The 16,743-nt window shown below is 35.0% G+C and overlaps 1 protein-coding gene across 5 annotated transcripts in view; it reads right to left on the bottom strand.

Moving 5' to 3' along the window:
* SLC4A10 (solute carrier family 4 member 10) overlaps positions 1-16,743 on the bottom strand; it is a 117,165-nt gene continuing 100,422 nt past the window's right edge. For 3 of the 5 annotated variants that reach the window (XM_072418241.1, XM_072418239.1, XM_072418240.1), the window contains exons 21-25: positions 16,329-16,502; positions 15,832-15,954; positions 15,445-15,512; positions 14,283-14,399; positions 1-6,755 (exon numbers count right to left, since the gene is read on the bottom strand). In XM_072418241.1, the coding sequence (XP_072274342.1) occupies positions 6,689-6,755; positions 14,283-14,399; positions 15,445-15,512; positions 15,832-15,954; positions 16,329-16,502 (549 nt within the window). In that variant the 3' untranslated portion in view covers positions 1-6,688. Of the gene's footprint in view, positions 6,756-10,171; positions 10,210-14,282; positions 14,400-15,444; positions 15,513-15,831; positions 15,955-16,328; positions 16,503-16,743 lie in introns of all 5 variants that reach the window. The other 2 variants (XM_072418243.1, XM_072418244.1) reach the window with 2 other exon arrangements.

The following is a 16,743-nucleotide window of genomic DNA, read 5'->3' as shown; positions in this document are numbered from 1 at the left end:
TAGAGAGCTGTTCTAAATATTTATTTTCACGTAACAGAAATGTCTATGCAAAAAGCACACAATACATAAACATCTGTATCAAAGTACATCCAAAATGGAATGATTCTTGACATAAAATGAAATCAGAGGGGAGCCAGAGTTTAACAAATTGCATTCTGCTCCTTGCTCTCCGCAATAGTTTAACTTGGCAGGGATAAATGTTGCATTTAAAGGTCACATATAAAATGAATAAGACACTCACTATAAATGTAAAGTAACACAGATATTGCCTTTCCCAGCCTTGTGGTTATTAATATATCATTCTTCAAGAAAAGGCTATTCTTTAATCCCCTCCCCCAATTACAAACAGACATAATTATATTTTTATATATTTTTTTAAATTTATTTTTTTTCTTCTTACTTTTCTATTATTTTTACTTGAACTGTGCTAAATGCTATTGGATAATGGTGAAGTGAGGAAAATGTGCAAGAAGTTTACAGGTGCTTTTTTTCTACTATCCTGCTGTTTTAAATGGGTTTTCATCCACCTTTAGCACCTGTTGTACTGTTGCAGTAATACCTACAGGGACTGGAAAATTATTTTTCATTTGCTAAATGAGAAGCTACTATGACCTGATAATTGATGCAACTTTATGCACCCTTTATGCTTGACACGTCCTATGACAAGGGGAAGCATAGTAAAGCATGACTGTAATGGGTATTTGGTTTTGCCCAGTCTGCCATAGGGGATGCATTCTTCAGTACTGTATTTTCAATACACTGTGCTTCACACACTTTTGCATGTTGAGTTACATTGCATAGCAAGTATTCATTTTGAAAGGATTTTAAATGCATCTCAATGCTAAAAAAAAAAATAACAGCACACAAGCCATTCATATCTATGTTGCATTAAGATTCGGTGCATGTGTTCTGCAACATAAATGGACTGGAGGCAAACACACCTATGCAATGCATTACCAACAAATATGCATTATAATACAAGTTATGATGTGTATGATTTCTTACTTCTCAAAGGAGCTTGCATTGTGATCTAAATCTCTTCCGAAAGGCCTCTGCAGCAAGTCCAGAACCAGGTTTCCCTGATCAGGAGTTCTGGTGGTATTAAATGTCCTCATCAACAGATTGTTGAAGCCCCTGACACAGAAAATACCTAGGAATTTTCTTCGTCATGGTGGAAAATTTCTGTAAAGTTTTGTTCCCTTAGGGTCTGAAACCCAGCAAAGGCATTTCTTTGATACAGTGTCAAAGATTAATGGTTATGGCCAAATATTTTAGGGTAAAATATTTTGCATTAGGTAAAAATGTTTCAAAAGGAGCACGACTCACGCAGGACAAGGGAAAGAGCTTCAGAACGATGGTCAGATCTTTTGAATGAAGTCCCTTAGGGATATAGGATGCCAACTGGTTTTCGGTGGAATTACCCATTAAGTCAGCAGAATGGTGATACAGATTGGCACCCTTTACACATTTATCCCACCCAACTTACCTATCATTTGTAAGTGAAGTTCCTTTTTTCAATAGTGAATATAAAAATGAATCTTCCCAATCAAAAAAGCTCATGTACAGCTATTGATAAATTAAGAAATCAGGACTTGGCTTATGTTAAAGTTTTAGATTTTAACAGTTTGGCAAACATTGTAACTTTGTACAAAAAAAAAACTATAACAACAATTAAACATCAGGTGATAAATGCATTCATGACTATAAATAACACACACGGTCATTCCATTACAGTTAAAAATTAGTGAAGTTTTAAAAACTCAGTTTGCTGGAGATGTTCAAAGGTAAATGCACTTCATTTCCTTATGGCCATACAAGTACATATAATAAAACACTGCCGGGAATATATTGCGTCTCTAAAACTGGCATATATTTAATTTGGCAAAATAGCTTTCTCATTGAGACTGTAAAAAAAATATCAATGTCAATATCAGCCCAATTAAGCTATTAAAATGTAGCAATTTCTGCAGGCCAAACTTTCCTTGTTGCCTTTAGTTCTACACATCCCTTAGTAATCTCTTAGTTTGTACAAATGTATATTGCAAGCTCATTTGAGCCAAATGTCAGATTCAGACATTTGTAGAGTGTAACTGCACACATAGATGTGCATTCATGTGTATTGCAGCTTATAAGGCATCCCCTTATTTTGACCCTTTACTCTGACCCTATATTTTATTTCACATCTTGGCATTGAGGGTCTGCTAAACTGCAGATGGACCATAGTTTTTATGTAACTGCAACACTATCTGTCCAGACTAAAGGCTATCCTTCAGTGAATTTTATTCTCTTGCAACTAAGAGATTTAACTGTTGCTTAACAGTGAAAAGTTTAACTAGGTATGTTTAGTAGATTAACTGTTGTAGTAAATCTCTAGCATAACTGTGATAGCAATCACAAGCAATCTCCAGGAGCTGCAAATTGATAACCAAACAGATGGAACAAATGATTCCCAACTGAATACCCTAAACCAGCGGTGCCCAACAGGTGGATCGTGATCTACCGGTAGATCGCAAAGGCAACATGAGTGGATTGGGGAGCCTTTCAAAATAAACTCTACCGCGCACAGGGATTATTAAATCCAAGTTTTTATTGTTGGTAGTTCATTTTAAAAGTAGCTCGCAAGCCAAAAAAGGTGTGGGCACCCCTGACCTAAACATTGCAGTTATTACATCAGCCTGGTGGTTAATTGCTAAAATATGGTTCTTTTACAATGGAAGATATTTGTTCCATGTGTTTCCTTATTATTTCTACTCCTCAATTACTCGATAGATGTTCTATACCTTAGGGTGTTCAACAACAGTCCAACAGGGACTACATACAGGCCAGGATTTTCAGATAAACTGTAAACCTTTACTTACTACATCTATTGCAATCTGTTAGAGAAATACTAAAAATGTACTCTTGGCCCTTGAGGACTGAAGTTGGACAGCCATGTTCTATACAACGCAGCACACATCTGACTCCACATGGTAAATTTTAGGTAAATTCTGCATTTAAATGTCTTTCTGTAGTAAAAATAACTACAAAAAAGTTACAAACATTCTTGCTTAGATTTAAGACTTTGGGGAAATAGGTTTACAAATAATGTATAACTCATAATATTTTGGGTATAAATAACGTTCTGTCCTCTGTAATGATTTTGTACTTTTTTTTTGTCTGAACATGTGAAGTTTGTAACTTTTTTTATTATAGGTATGGAGTTACATAAAAAGTTGGCACTTTATGAATAAACTGATCTAAATAATAATGTCTTCTTTACAATATAATTTATCTGCCTAAATTATTATTATTATTATTATTATATATCGCAGGATCTTTAGCTAACAGTAGGCTCTCTCATATGTATATGTTGTCCCCCCAAAAAAGTTATGGCAGATGGGGAAAGTGTCACAAGCTTGTGACCATAAACCCTTAAACTAGCCGTACAAGTTGCACTCTTGGTTGTACAGTGTCTGTACAATCTCCTTAAGGTTTCAGTGAATCTGAAAATTATTTCTGTATCGTAGGCTCCTGATAAGAAAGATTTCTTTGTGTGTTTTTTTATGTAAAAGTAGGGCAGAGGACAAAGAGAAAGATCATGTGACCTGCCTATTTGAAGAAAATGTCTTTTAATACTTTTTTGCTGAAATATAATAAATGGCTAAGTGTGTATTTCCATAAACAATGTGGCTAGAGGAGTGGAGACAGATTTACACAAACTTTAGGTGTTCATTTACATTTACCCCACGTTACCTGCAACATGCATTGCAATGCATTATCATCAAATATACAGTGCGCTGCACTGCAATGAACTTAAAAAAGGTACAGGAGCAATTTTCTGATGTGTTGAGGTGCAACTTTAAATGGGCTGATCACAATAACCCTCAGCACATGAAAATCTATGCATTGCACTGCCTCTCTTTTTCAACAAGCCCTAAAATTTACCAAAACTTTGTAACGGCAGGGCTACCATAGCAATATAATTCAATCTATATCTATCTAGACAGTTCCTTGTGCTACATTGCTTTTGGTAGATCTTATGAGGATTATACAATCATATTGTACACTTTGTTCTAGGGGTGCAAAAGTAGTTTTAACTACATTATGGGAGCTTTATTTGCTTGTTGACAGATAATGTATATGCTGCTAAAGAGATATTTGTCAAGTGGTTAAATCTCTCAGCAGCGATAAATCTAAATCCCCAGTGCATCCCTAGTCTTTGTCGTATGCTCCGACTAGGCAAGTCCTTCTGATCTGTCACATAATACATATTTATTCCCCCTAAATATTCAACAACAACAAAATATTAATTGTAATTAAAACTATACATTATTTTCTAAATAAATAGTTTGCAAAGCTTATTATATTTTCTTTACATAACTAATATAACAATTACATTGCAATAGTTCCCCTTTAATAAATACATTTGGTGATACAATATAAAGATAGTCCTTCTACAGAGATGAGTGGTTCGGCAGGCTAGCTGGCCTATTTGGACCACTTTTTCAGTCAAGTTGTGAGCAAGTCTGATTTCACAAAAGTAATTGCATTACTGAAGGAAAAGTCAAAAAAGACTTATTCAGCCATAAAATTATGAATATTTGTACCCGTGAGTCACTTTGGATTTTTTCATTTAAAATTGTGTGATTGTATTTCTATGCACATCTATTTACATGAAGAAATAAAAAAAAGGAAACAACAATTGTTTAAATGTGAACCTGGAATTTACCTGGAATTTAGCTTTAATTTTATATTAGTTTATTAAAGTTACATTTAAAACATTTTTAAAACAATTTGCTTAATTTTTTCTCAATATATGTGTTCTCAATATATGTGTGTATATGTGTTGGGCAGCAACCTGACCACCAAGTGAGAAATTAATGACATACCTTCTATTTTCCAGTCTCCTTTTTCCAAAATTTGACCTCTAACAATGACTCAGTGTTATCAAGAAAGCAGAGAGGATTGCATCAATTTGCCTTCCTCAGTGTCTTATAATCTTTGTCACTGATGAGCTTTCACTATAAACCCCTTATGGTCATTAACCTACAGCTTCCTCATCACCATACTACAATTTCCTGTAGACTGATGGATACATTACACTTTTTTATGTCATTGAAACTACACAGCCCTATTGAGGACCTATTGAAAAAAATGCTTATATGTACTGGGGTCTCAGTGACATCAATATCATCCTTCACTATTTAAGCCCTCATCTCTTCTTGCTAGGTTGTAACTGGTGCAAATATATATAGAGGAAGTGCATAAACTATGTACCTTGCCCAGAGGAGGAAAGAACAAACTGACATACATAATTTAAATTCTGATGAGCGATTTTGATCGAATAGAGGTATTGGAGAATGAAAAAGTATATTTAGAGCAAACTTCAAATGTACTCTGGAAAGAATGTTATTATTTAGTGACCAATGTTCTAGCCAAATAATCATTTTTTTTAACCAGTCTGTGCATAATAGCACAGTCATGCTGAAACAGACAAGGACCATTTCCAAGATGGTGCCATAAGGTTAAAGGGCACCAGATTGCCACAAATACCTTTGTACTGAAGTGCCGTAGTAATAAATGTTCCCTTTCTGAAGTCAATCACTTGCAGGAATGCACATATACTTTTTGCCGGATATGGTTCTAACTTTCTCTTCACTCTCATGGGCAAACTGAGTGTCAGAAGAAGGCCTGTGAAAGCTGTGAAAAGTCATAACACTGTGCCAGGGGCTCCCTGGTTACCAGAATAACAGCACTGGGGATGTCAGTGGCCATTGTCTTCATACCTAGCAGTACTGAATATGTCACCTTCCGGGGCACACTAATTGGCAAGGAATGAAAATGAATGTAAAAACTGTTGTTGGGCCTGGCAAGGGCAAAGTGGGGTTTACTTTATGCATTCCAATTTCTTACTTAATTTCTTCTACCTATTTGTAGAAACCATTTGCAGAAAGGTTTTACCTATTTCTTTTACCACTGCAATGTGGGGAAACTTTTAATCTTATACCTCCATAATATCACTGTCTCATCCACTGCAGTAGAGGCTTACAACATTATTAGTAGGTGCTGCCGGGCCTGTTTTTGTCATAAGGCAAAGTTAGCATGGCACAAGGTGGCTCTCCTTGAGGTACTTACCTTGCCTCATTGCCCCACAAAACATAAAACCACCTAAATTCAATCACAGTATAACTATATATGATCAAACTGTTTTCAAATTTGGCTAGTCATGCTGCTTGCAGGGCTTAAAATTAAAATCCAAATTAATGAAAACTGTAGAAAGGTATGCATAGCTACTTTCTGGTGCCAAGTACACAGAAATAGTGAGGGGCAAAGCTCACTATTTTGTGGGCAGAGTTTACTGCCAGGGTAGGGGCAGCAACTCAGAGCCGCTAAGGATGGTGGCCACACTTTGAATACAGCAAATGGTTTTGATATGGACAGTAATGACAATGTACAGTACATGAACAAAACAAGGAACTGTGCAAATTAGTAGCTATGTCTTGTGAAATAAAATTACAATAATGAAATTCTTCTCTGCCAGAAAGGCTTTTTCACAGCGAGTCCTCTGACAGCGAGTAAGCCAAAAATATTGCACTGCTATGTATTGCACTGCTAGCGTATGTAATGATTTTGCAGTATAGGTAACCCACGTAGTGTAATAAGTATATATTCTTTTCATCTCCTTGTAAAAATAAACTGTTAAAGAGCTTCAGAGACATGTCTCCCTGTCGATACCTTTCCCTGAGGCAGCTTTATTCTCCATCTTGCTTTCAGAGCTGAAAATAAAGAAAAAAAAACAGAACACATTAGCTAAATATGGCCAAATAAAGCTGACTTGGCACCTACATTTACAAAAGGTAGCCATTTTGTAAGGAGTGTCAAATGAAATTTATTGTTAGCATTGTTTTGCTCACTTATAAAATGGCTTCCAATGGTGCCTAAAGGTGATTGGTTACAGCTTTGGCTGACACAGACACTCTTCCAAAACTACAGCAATATAATAGCCATGCGATGCAACACAATTTGCAAACAATCAAAACTGATGCCGGTAGAGAAACATTTTAAGCATATTCAGCAAAAATGGAATTTCTTCAAGACAGATTCAGCAAGCACGCATGCACATAGATATGTTAAGCTGCATGTTTAATAGGCAAGCCAGCTTTAATCTGTATATCCTTCAACACTGAATTATCACAGACAAACACACAGAAATACTCCTGTTGAAGAACCCAAAGCCTAACAATAAATTACTCTAACTTATTCTTTTCTTCTGGTCTGTTAAATATACCATTGGAGGTGATTTGTTGTATCTATTCGATAAACACACAAAAAAAAATCTTCATGTGCTGCACTTATATTCTATTATGAGTATTCCTATACCTAGGAACTACAAGAAAACAACTTCTTCATTTTAAGAGATAAGAAGAGGGGGGAAATGATTTTAATCATGTTCTGGAGTGACAATACTTCTGCTCCTCCATAAAGTATAATAAGTGCAGCCACCAAATCTTATGAATGGGAGTATATTTTATTTTTGGTTTTGGGTTTACAAACACTTTAAGCAGTGTTATTGGGTGATTACTTTTCTTTGGATGATTGAGAATTTGAGGTAAATCATTAGTCAAATAGGAATAGGGACAACATATTAATATTATATTATAAAAATATTGAACTGAATGAAGCAAAATTACTCTGTGGTAATATGTTCAAAAACTGCAGTGACTAATACAAAATTTAGGCTACTACAGGAAAGTATAAGAATTATTAGTAGTGCTCAACATCTTGACTGCTGGAACTAGAGCAACTTTAAGCTACAACCTAGTAAACCGAATACCGATGTAATTCCATGTATCAGCAGAATAGAAGATATTTTCACCCAAGGTGTGCTCGGACTATGCTGATTTTCGTAATATTAGTACTGTTTCAGCAAGATTAGACGTCCCCAAATATGTGCAGAAATTTCAACCGTTTTTTTAATTAACCTGTTCTTTAAAACTTCAAAATCCTAATTACCAGCAAAAGCGTCTTGTGTGCCCTTCTTTGACTTGTGCCTCACATTCCAGAGTTACCTCACATTCCAATTTCCAATGAGACCTACTACAATGGCCAATCATATTGGAGGGGGGATTTATTGATGGGGTCATGGAAAGTTATGTCCCAAGAGAAAGGGAACCTAATTGAAACAAAAACTTCACAGAAAAAATAGACTCTCTAACCATTGTCAAAAAAAAGCAATAACAATTTTAAAAAGCGCAACAATAAGCTTTTATGGATACGGGTTAAACCATCACCTAAGATCTGTTTTGCAAGTCCCACAATGCAAGAATCCCTGGGAAGCACTTTTAAACAGACCCATTTCCACTCTGCATAAACATACACACAAGTTGGTTTCTCATATTTTCCTAGCAACTAGACAGGTAATAGCCACTGTGTGAAGAATACCACGCTGAGTTTGTGGCAGTCCTATCCAGGGTCACTGATACTATGATTCTGGAGAGAATGACCGCTATCACTAGAGACTTTCTTCCTAGTTTTTTCATGGTGTAGACACCTTGGCTGGACCAGCATAGTACACCAAAAATAGATATTAGGTTACTACATCTATGATTTAGTTTTCAGGTAATATGGTTTTCCATAGAGCACTGAAATTTTATTCTGTTTTTTTTTGTTGTTTGTTTGGTGTTTATTGCTTTTTGGAATTTCTTGGATTGTTTGGCAGTAGTGCTTCATCATGTGTTTAAGTTTTGTTTTTCCCAAAGTTTTGTATTGTTTAAAAATTAAAAAACTACAAAAAAATGTATTGAAAACAAAAAGCGCAAAAAAAAAAAAAACTTAAATGAATTTGCGGGAGGAATAATCAATTATATTACCAGTTGTTGTAATGATATAAAGTACATATCACACAATTTGCCTGTTCTATGCTCCCGTTTTCAGCATCACCAGTTTCCCTTTAGTTATGCATGTGCCTATCTTAGCATCCCCAGGACTTTGAGGAGATTTTAGAGTATGTCCTGCAGCAAATGAGAAAATTAGCTCCTGGCTACGATATTGCCCTGCCATTGACTATTGTCCCGTTAGGCACTAGTTGTCAGTTGAATTGTTTAGCCTGGCTGACCTGCTAGTGGTGTGACTATCTGTTTGGATTACCTGTTGCTTACTCTGCATGTTTCCTAAACCTGTGATGGCTTGCTGGCTGGACCAACCTTTGCCTGTGACCCCAACTCAGGGGTCTTTAATCTTGTCTTTAACCTTGGATAACTTGATTGGCAGACTGGTCTCTCCCATACTGTGTTACTTGTGGATCACCCAGTTACTGATTCTGGGCTGTCTGACTTCCCAATGTGTTCCCTGTCTTGCTTTTTTTGGCTCCTGGTCCTCTATCAGTCCTTCCCAGATGCCAACCTTTGTGCACAGATGTCCTGGGGACAACCCTGTGCTGGGCTGGTGCAACCAGGCTGTGTGTGAGTTTGCTACAGTGTAACAAAATGGTATTTTGTCATTCATCTAATTCCTACAAAACTATAAAATTATAACCTAATATGTTATTACCAACAATGGACAGTTGCAAAAGTTGCAAAACATATTACAATTCATACAGCCTTCAAATTACTACAGATTGTTATTGCTTAGAACAAAATGCACAGAAAATAAAAGTACTCCTAGAAAGCAATAATTTGGGATAACAAAATGGAAAGCAAATATAAATAATGCAAAAGAATGCCATTTGTAAACATTTTTTACTAGTAATTAACGGATAAGTGAGTACTAAAAAGAGCAGGAACATCTTAATGAAGAAATCCTATCTTTAAGTAGTGACAAACAACTAACTTTAGTGCCACATTGTGAAGCACATTACTCCAGTTGCTGTTTCGGTGGCAAACTAATTATGATAGCTAGAACTAATACGGCTACAATGTAAATCAATAAAACTTTACCGAAACAGACCTGTACAAATCAGTTTGCAATGTATGTCAGATACAAATACTGTATCTAAAACTTAATGTTATATATATATATTTACATTACTAAAAAAGTCCTGATTTTCAATTTTGTTTTCCCAAAATAAATTATTGCAGAGCGGCCTGCAAAGCATGCTGTAGTATGCAGTTACAAATGTCAGACTATTTGGATATCCAAGAGATAAATTAGTAAACAAGCGTTATATTTAGATGCATGTGACCAGTGATCTTACCTTTAGGGATCAACTTGTACAGTGATTAGGAAGGGGAGCTTATGATAGAAATGTAATACGCAACATATTAAATTCGGTGGAGTTTTACTTTGCTGGAATTTACAAAATGACTATAAAAAATTACACCAAGCTGAAAAACTGGGATATTTCCTACAGTTCATGCTAAACCAAATTTCTTGGGTTCGTGTCAAACTTACAATCATGTTTAGATAAAATGGGATCCTTTTAATTTTGACTGCATAGGTTTAATATATTAAAGAGCAAGAGTGAATGTACACTAAGTTTATGAAATAAGGAGTAGCTATGTTGACTCTGAACACTCAATCACGGGCAAGAAAAATAAAAAAAATATTATTACTAGCACATGATTGGATGATCAAAGTAATCACATATTTACCTTTTTCAACATTTCAACATATATTCACTAATAAATGTGAGCCTGCTTTATTCCTGTAGTAAATTAAAGCCCATCATGTCTGAAGTGAGCACAGGATTCCTGGTTAGGCTAACCTTTAGCCATAATCTTTTAAAATATGATATGTTGCTGCTTTTGTAGTGCCATTAAAGCAGACCTAAACTAAAAAACAAAAAGTCACTAGGAAATAGTACTAATATAGAATAAATTAGAAAAATGAAGTCCCAGCTCCTGGTGGCTTTTTGCCTAAGCTGTAAGGTACATCTGGTGTGTAGTGAAGGAATAGGTAATGTGTGTAGCAGTGCCTTCTTTAAAGTCCACCTTGGAGTTAACGGTAAAAATGGCGCCTAATCTGGCAATGTCAAGTCTTAGACCTATCATCGTTGCAGGGTAATTGCACACAGGTAAGTCTGTGGCATAATTTGCAAGTATGCTATGCATGACATACTTACCAATCATGGCAGAAGCCCACTACCCACCAGAGTTTAGTTCCTTTTTAATTGCTTAGAAGAAATCTCTGATCTCAATTACATGTTCCTCGTAAAGATGTCAGCAGAAACTGAGGAACTCAAATTCTCCTTGTCCTTGATTTGGTTTAAGATATGTTTAAATGACCTGCTAGGTAGGGCTTTATCCAGAAACCAGGAAATTATAACACATCGGATGTCTACACTTAATAGGGACTTTTTAGATGATTAAAAATGATTGATAGGTTCAACTTTTTGGGTACAACTGGCCCTGTATGAACTCATTGTGATATGTTACCTCCTTCAACCAGATGGATCATTATAGATCAACAACTGTCTCTTAAAGCAAAAGTGATTGTCAGAATCTAAAAAGGTTAACAAGTTTAGTCAATTATAAAGATTTATGAAGACACATGTAGGCCATATCACAAACCCCCGAAACTGCTTCTGTTCTACAGGTACCACAAGTCTGTATTTTCATTCAGGAAGGCATGATTGGTATTTATTGAAATACTTATTCCATAAATGAACTAACATGCATAACATAGGCTGTGATTGAAGATGATAAACTGTTTAAGTATGGAGAAATGGAGAGTGATGGAGTGAATGGTGTGCTCCACTATGGTGAAAACAAAAAAAGATCATTAATGATTTCCCTTGTTTCATGTTCATTCAAAATTGCTACAAAATACTATTGTACAACATGTTAAGAATATGTGAAGGTATGATTGATACCACTTTCACATTTTACATGCTTGCTTTTTTTTTTTTTTTTTTTATTGCTATCTCTTTGCTAGAGAGATTTAAAAATTTAAACCCACAATTTCCTCTGGTGACCAGAACAGTTTATGATGAAAAATTCTAGAATATTAAGTCACCACTGGAACAAGAATAGAGGTAAAACATCTCTTAGTGCCTCCACAGTGAAACATTTTCAATTTTGTTTAAGTTTATAAGGCTGTACTGTGCAGGGCTCACTGGTTGTAAAAAAGTGAGGATAGGTACAGCTACCAAGAATTTCAGTAAGTACGGTTGTGTGGAGGGTGAGGGTAGGTACCTTCAGATCAGGAAAGAGAGGAAAATAGGTTAACTATACTTTATCTAAAAGTCCAATCCTAAAGGGCAAATCTCCCAAAAAGGAAACTGGGAAAAAAGTTGGACATGAGATTTAACTATTCCATACTTTATTATTTTAGATATACTCTAAACATATTAGGTCCTAAAAACAAAAATTCAAAAGTAGAAATCCTATCCTTTGGTCCTGACTTAGCAGTTATTCTGCTTCGAATTAGAATCATTGTTCTAATCAGAAAGTTGTAACGCAATGTAAACATCACAAAAAGTTTCGTAAAAAATAGTAAAACAATTTATTTTTCATACTTGATTTACATAAGATTCAAATTTAAATAGTCTAAACCTGAGCTAATAAACAATTTACCAGTATCCAGCACAGTAAGTAAATGGTCTTCAGCAAAGCCTTATGGAAAATGTTATTTTCTAATGTTGAAAATTGCTTCTGTCTGCCTGAATATATCATCTACAAGCCATAGAAAATTCTTTGATGGCAAAGAAAAAATGGACAACAATAGATGAAATGAATAAAAATAAACAGATACTACTAAGATGTCTATTTATATATCATAACCAATGAGCTCAGATTACTATAACCAATAGCATCCAAACAGACTTTATGGTCAATCGTCTTGTGTAGAGATTTTTGAAATGCTGTGGTTACTTAGCATCTCTGGGATTGGTGCGCCAAATGACTAAATAAGCATCTAAATGAATTTTATCACAAGTAAAGAACAGTCATTGTCAAAATCTATTTAACAGTTATTTTTCAGTAGATAAAATTGATTGCTGTGACAATCACACTATGGTGTTATTAATTTAGAATACATTTTGTTTATACAGTTTAAGAAATTGTGATTTGAAAAACTAAGCTCACATAATATCAAGATAATTAACTATTTAATTGTAATAGAAGATCAGCAAACATGAATAAGTTGGTTTATGCAGAAGAGTTTGTAGTAACATGCATGGATAAATCAGGAGCAAACTAAACTGTGCAAGTAAAAAGGCCACCAACATAAAAAATAAAAGCAAAAAGTAAAATAAATACTTAGGGCAAAGATTTTTAGATTTTTAGATGTAAATATCTGTACATAATGGGCTATTTATTATAAAGCCCTAAAATGTGAGAGGTGGCCATAAGCCACAGTCACGTGACACTGCAGAAGTGAGCTTTCTTTCTCTGTTAACAAAATTTGGGGTCCTTCCCTGCAAGCATGTTTAGGCTATGTTCAAACTAGTGGTGAAGTTCTGGTGTGGCTACAGCTTCCTTATGCCAATGAACTGTTGCCTCCAGGGAGGAGCTACATGTAGAATTTACCCTCAACAGCCCAACATCGACCAGATGTACCCATTGTGGGTGTGACCTGCACCTATAGCGCTGGCTTGGGGTCCCCTATACCCAAAAACAGAACTTTTAAAGCACCTGGACAACAGAATTAGGTGAGTATATCTTGTTAAATGGAAATAAAAGTGTGCCTAGATAGGCTATAAAGTAAAAGTACTCTGAGATCATCTGATGGTGCATAAATTAAGGAGGATGAGGCATTTGCCCTACATAGGTTTACTATAGGGACGGATAGGGGACATGTTTTTCCCATGTATGCCATACTAGACTGTACAGGTAAGGTATTATCTCAGATCAAGACAAGAACTATCACATTTGGTTCACTAGCTAGCACTCTGGCATTTGCAACACTGGGGTCCCAGGTTTGAATTTTGGCCAGGACACTGTCTACATAGAGTTTGTACAGTATGTTGTCCCCATGTTTGTAAGAGTTTCCTCTGGGCACTACTGTTTCTCCCCACATTCAAAAAACATGCAGGTAGGCTGTGTTAAAGACATATGACTATGGTAAGATTGTGAGCCCCTTTGAGGGACAGCTAGTGACATGACTATGGACTTTGTACAGCGCTGCGTAATATGTCAGTGCTAGTTAAAAATAATAATCACACCTATATTTGTGAAAGTTACTAGCAGCTCTCTTACATGAGGCAACTTTTTTACTGTTTACTGCTCTTTTTTGTGTTCTTGGTCTAGTTCTTTACATGTGACAGGTAACGGAATCAATTAATAACTAAAATGTTCTATGAGTGATGTGTGTTGTAAACTAGCAAAATAATACAAAAATAAAGTTACTTAGAAAAAAATTAAAACCTTTTAGAAGAAAAGCTGGGATCCTTAGTCTTTGTGTTTTCTGAGGTTAATAGCAGAGTCTTCCACACTGATGTTTTTGCCATTTCATCAGAAATGTTTATTACTGATGGGTCCTCTCTAGACGGAATTAACACACAGAATAATGCAAAAAATAAATAACTTTCCTAGCTAGTTGTCTGAGAAGCTGCTACTTGATCAGAAGTCTACAAATAGAAAGTTAATTTTTGTCACAGCAATTACATTCAGATTGTTCTATCTTTCTGCACTGGCACAGACTTAACAAATACTCTTAAACAGTTCAAATGGTCAGGATAACTAATTATAATAAAAAGGTAGTTGTAGCATTGTACTGTAGCAAAGGTACTTGTAGTATGGTGGTATTAAAAAACTTTACATTATAATTTGTGGTTTTAGAATTCCATGTCTATGAACATTAACAGACATATTTTGACTAAATTATTACAGCTTCCTAAGTGTACACATCATTTTTCTTTAACATACATAATGGACCCCTTACTATAATAGTACAAATATCAAATAATTACAGATTGTCTAAAGACCTATTTTTTTACATTTGAATATATTTCATAGTATATAGTTGGTATATACATGACACTTCAAATTCAAAATAATGTACTCGAGTGAACAAATTATGTCAAATATTACAGTAATAAAATGTGCCATGGGAAGGATTTGATTAGACGTGAGGGTCAATCTAGAAATCTTGCTTTGTTTAAAGAATTTATATATATTTAGTGTATCATTGCTGAAAATAAATGTGCTATTTTTACAGTGGAGTGCATAAAAATGATTTATGTACTATTATTTGTTGCAAGTCATTACTCTCTTATCACAACAACATCTTTTGTTTCAGCTGTAGTTTTCCTTCCTCAGTATGATTCTTTGGCAGCAATAACAAAACACACTGTTTAAGCACTTAAAGAGATGTTTACACTATGGTACCCATTCAAGTAATAGGACCAAAGAGCTAAGCTGCGCTGTAACTCTTAATGATCATGTTGAAATACAGGAGTCAAATAAAAAGCAGCAAAGTGCATAAAATTGTAACAGTTTTCTTTTTACTGTTACACTTTTGTTAAAGAGCGGTTTTGCATATTTTACAATATGTAGAACATTTGGCAGTTCTGTGAATTCATATTACCTGCAGTTCCCTTCCATCGGCAGCTGGACTGTTGCTTCATCTTCCAATACCAGCATGCTTTGTTCCTCCTAAAGGACCAACAACACATGTGAGTGTAATGGGAGAATATGGAAAATTGAAAAACACAAAGCATAAAATGACAGCCCAGATAACCCCAGGCCAAAGTTTCTAATTCCAATATTCTATTTGTGGCAGAAACAAATCAGAAAAGATGGTTGATGAGCTAGGCCTTTATGACGTAATGCAAAGTTTTCTAACTTTAGTCTTCGAGGGCCAAGATCAGCTCACCTTTTCAGTATTTCTTCAACTCGAGGAATGAAATGCACAGTTGTTGCCTTTTGACTATATCTCATAGAAACACATTCCAATTGATCTGAATCTTATTACCTCTTTCTCTGCATCTTCCAACTTCTTTTTCTTACTTTCAGGCATTAGATCATCCAACCAACTTAATTCTCTTTTAGTAAAGAAAAAGTCCATCAATTTCCTTACAAACACCAATGCCAATACCTAGGAAGAAAGGCATAATGTTATAGCTGCACCCACCAGCTGTTTTGCAAGGTATTTTAAAATAATAAAAATCTTCAAGTCCACACTTAAATGTCCTGGCTACTACAAAGGTAAATTATATTTTCCAACTATAAACTTTATAAAGGTTTGCCCATGCCTCCTAAAACACATTGAGCTGTTGTTAAGGTTGTAATTGTTTTTGGATAAGTTGTAATTGTTTAATATATAATATATATATATATATATATATATATATATATATATATATATGATAAATTTAATACCAAACAAATAAAAATATATAACAATGACTCAATCCAATTTAATTTGCGTTTAAAACTTAATAACTACAATCAACCCATATGCATTCTTACCATCATTGGGAACACAATGGCTGCCCGGGAAGCTTTGATTACCCACAGCAATATAAGACAGGTCAGTTGCAGGATGGTAAACAGGTGGACCTTACGAAGGGGAACGTGCCTCAAATAGATAAAATCTGGCTGGTGTTTTGGTGGCATCCAGAATAACATAATCCGATCAAAGAACTGTTGAGGAATTTGATACAATTAAGATAATAAATAATTTTAGATGATAAATGTAAAAAAAACTTTTAGGTGGAAAATGGACAGTCTTTACATTTGATTTACAGCAAGCTAAATTATATTCTACAAAACAAATTCCAATGTACAAACTTTTAACTTGTAAATAGTGTTGTCCCTTCGGGTTATTCGTGTAATTCGGGTTGTCCCTATATTCGACCCGAATATGGCTGTTCGAATTCGGGTA

Source organism: Pyxicephalus adspersus, chromosome 7, assembly GCF_032062135.1.
Source record: "Pyxicephalus adspersus chromosome 7, UCB_Pads_2.0, whole genome shotgun sequence".
NCBI classification, from domain to species: Eukaryota; Metazoa; Chordata; class Amphibia; order Anura; family Pyxicephalidae; genus Pyxicephalus; species Pyxicephalus adspersus.
The sequence above is the reverse complement of the archived record's forward strand: the minus strand, read 5'-3'. Positions and strand labels throughout refer to the sequence as shown.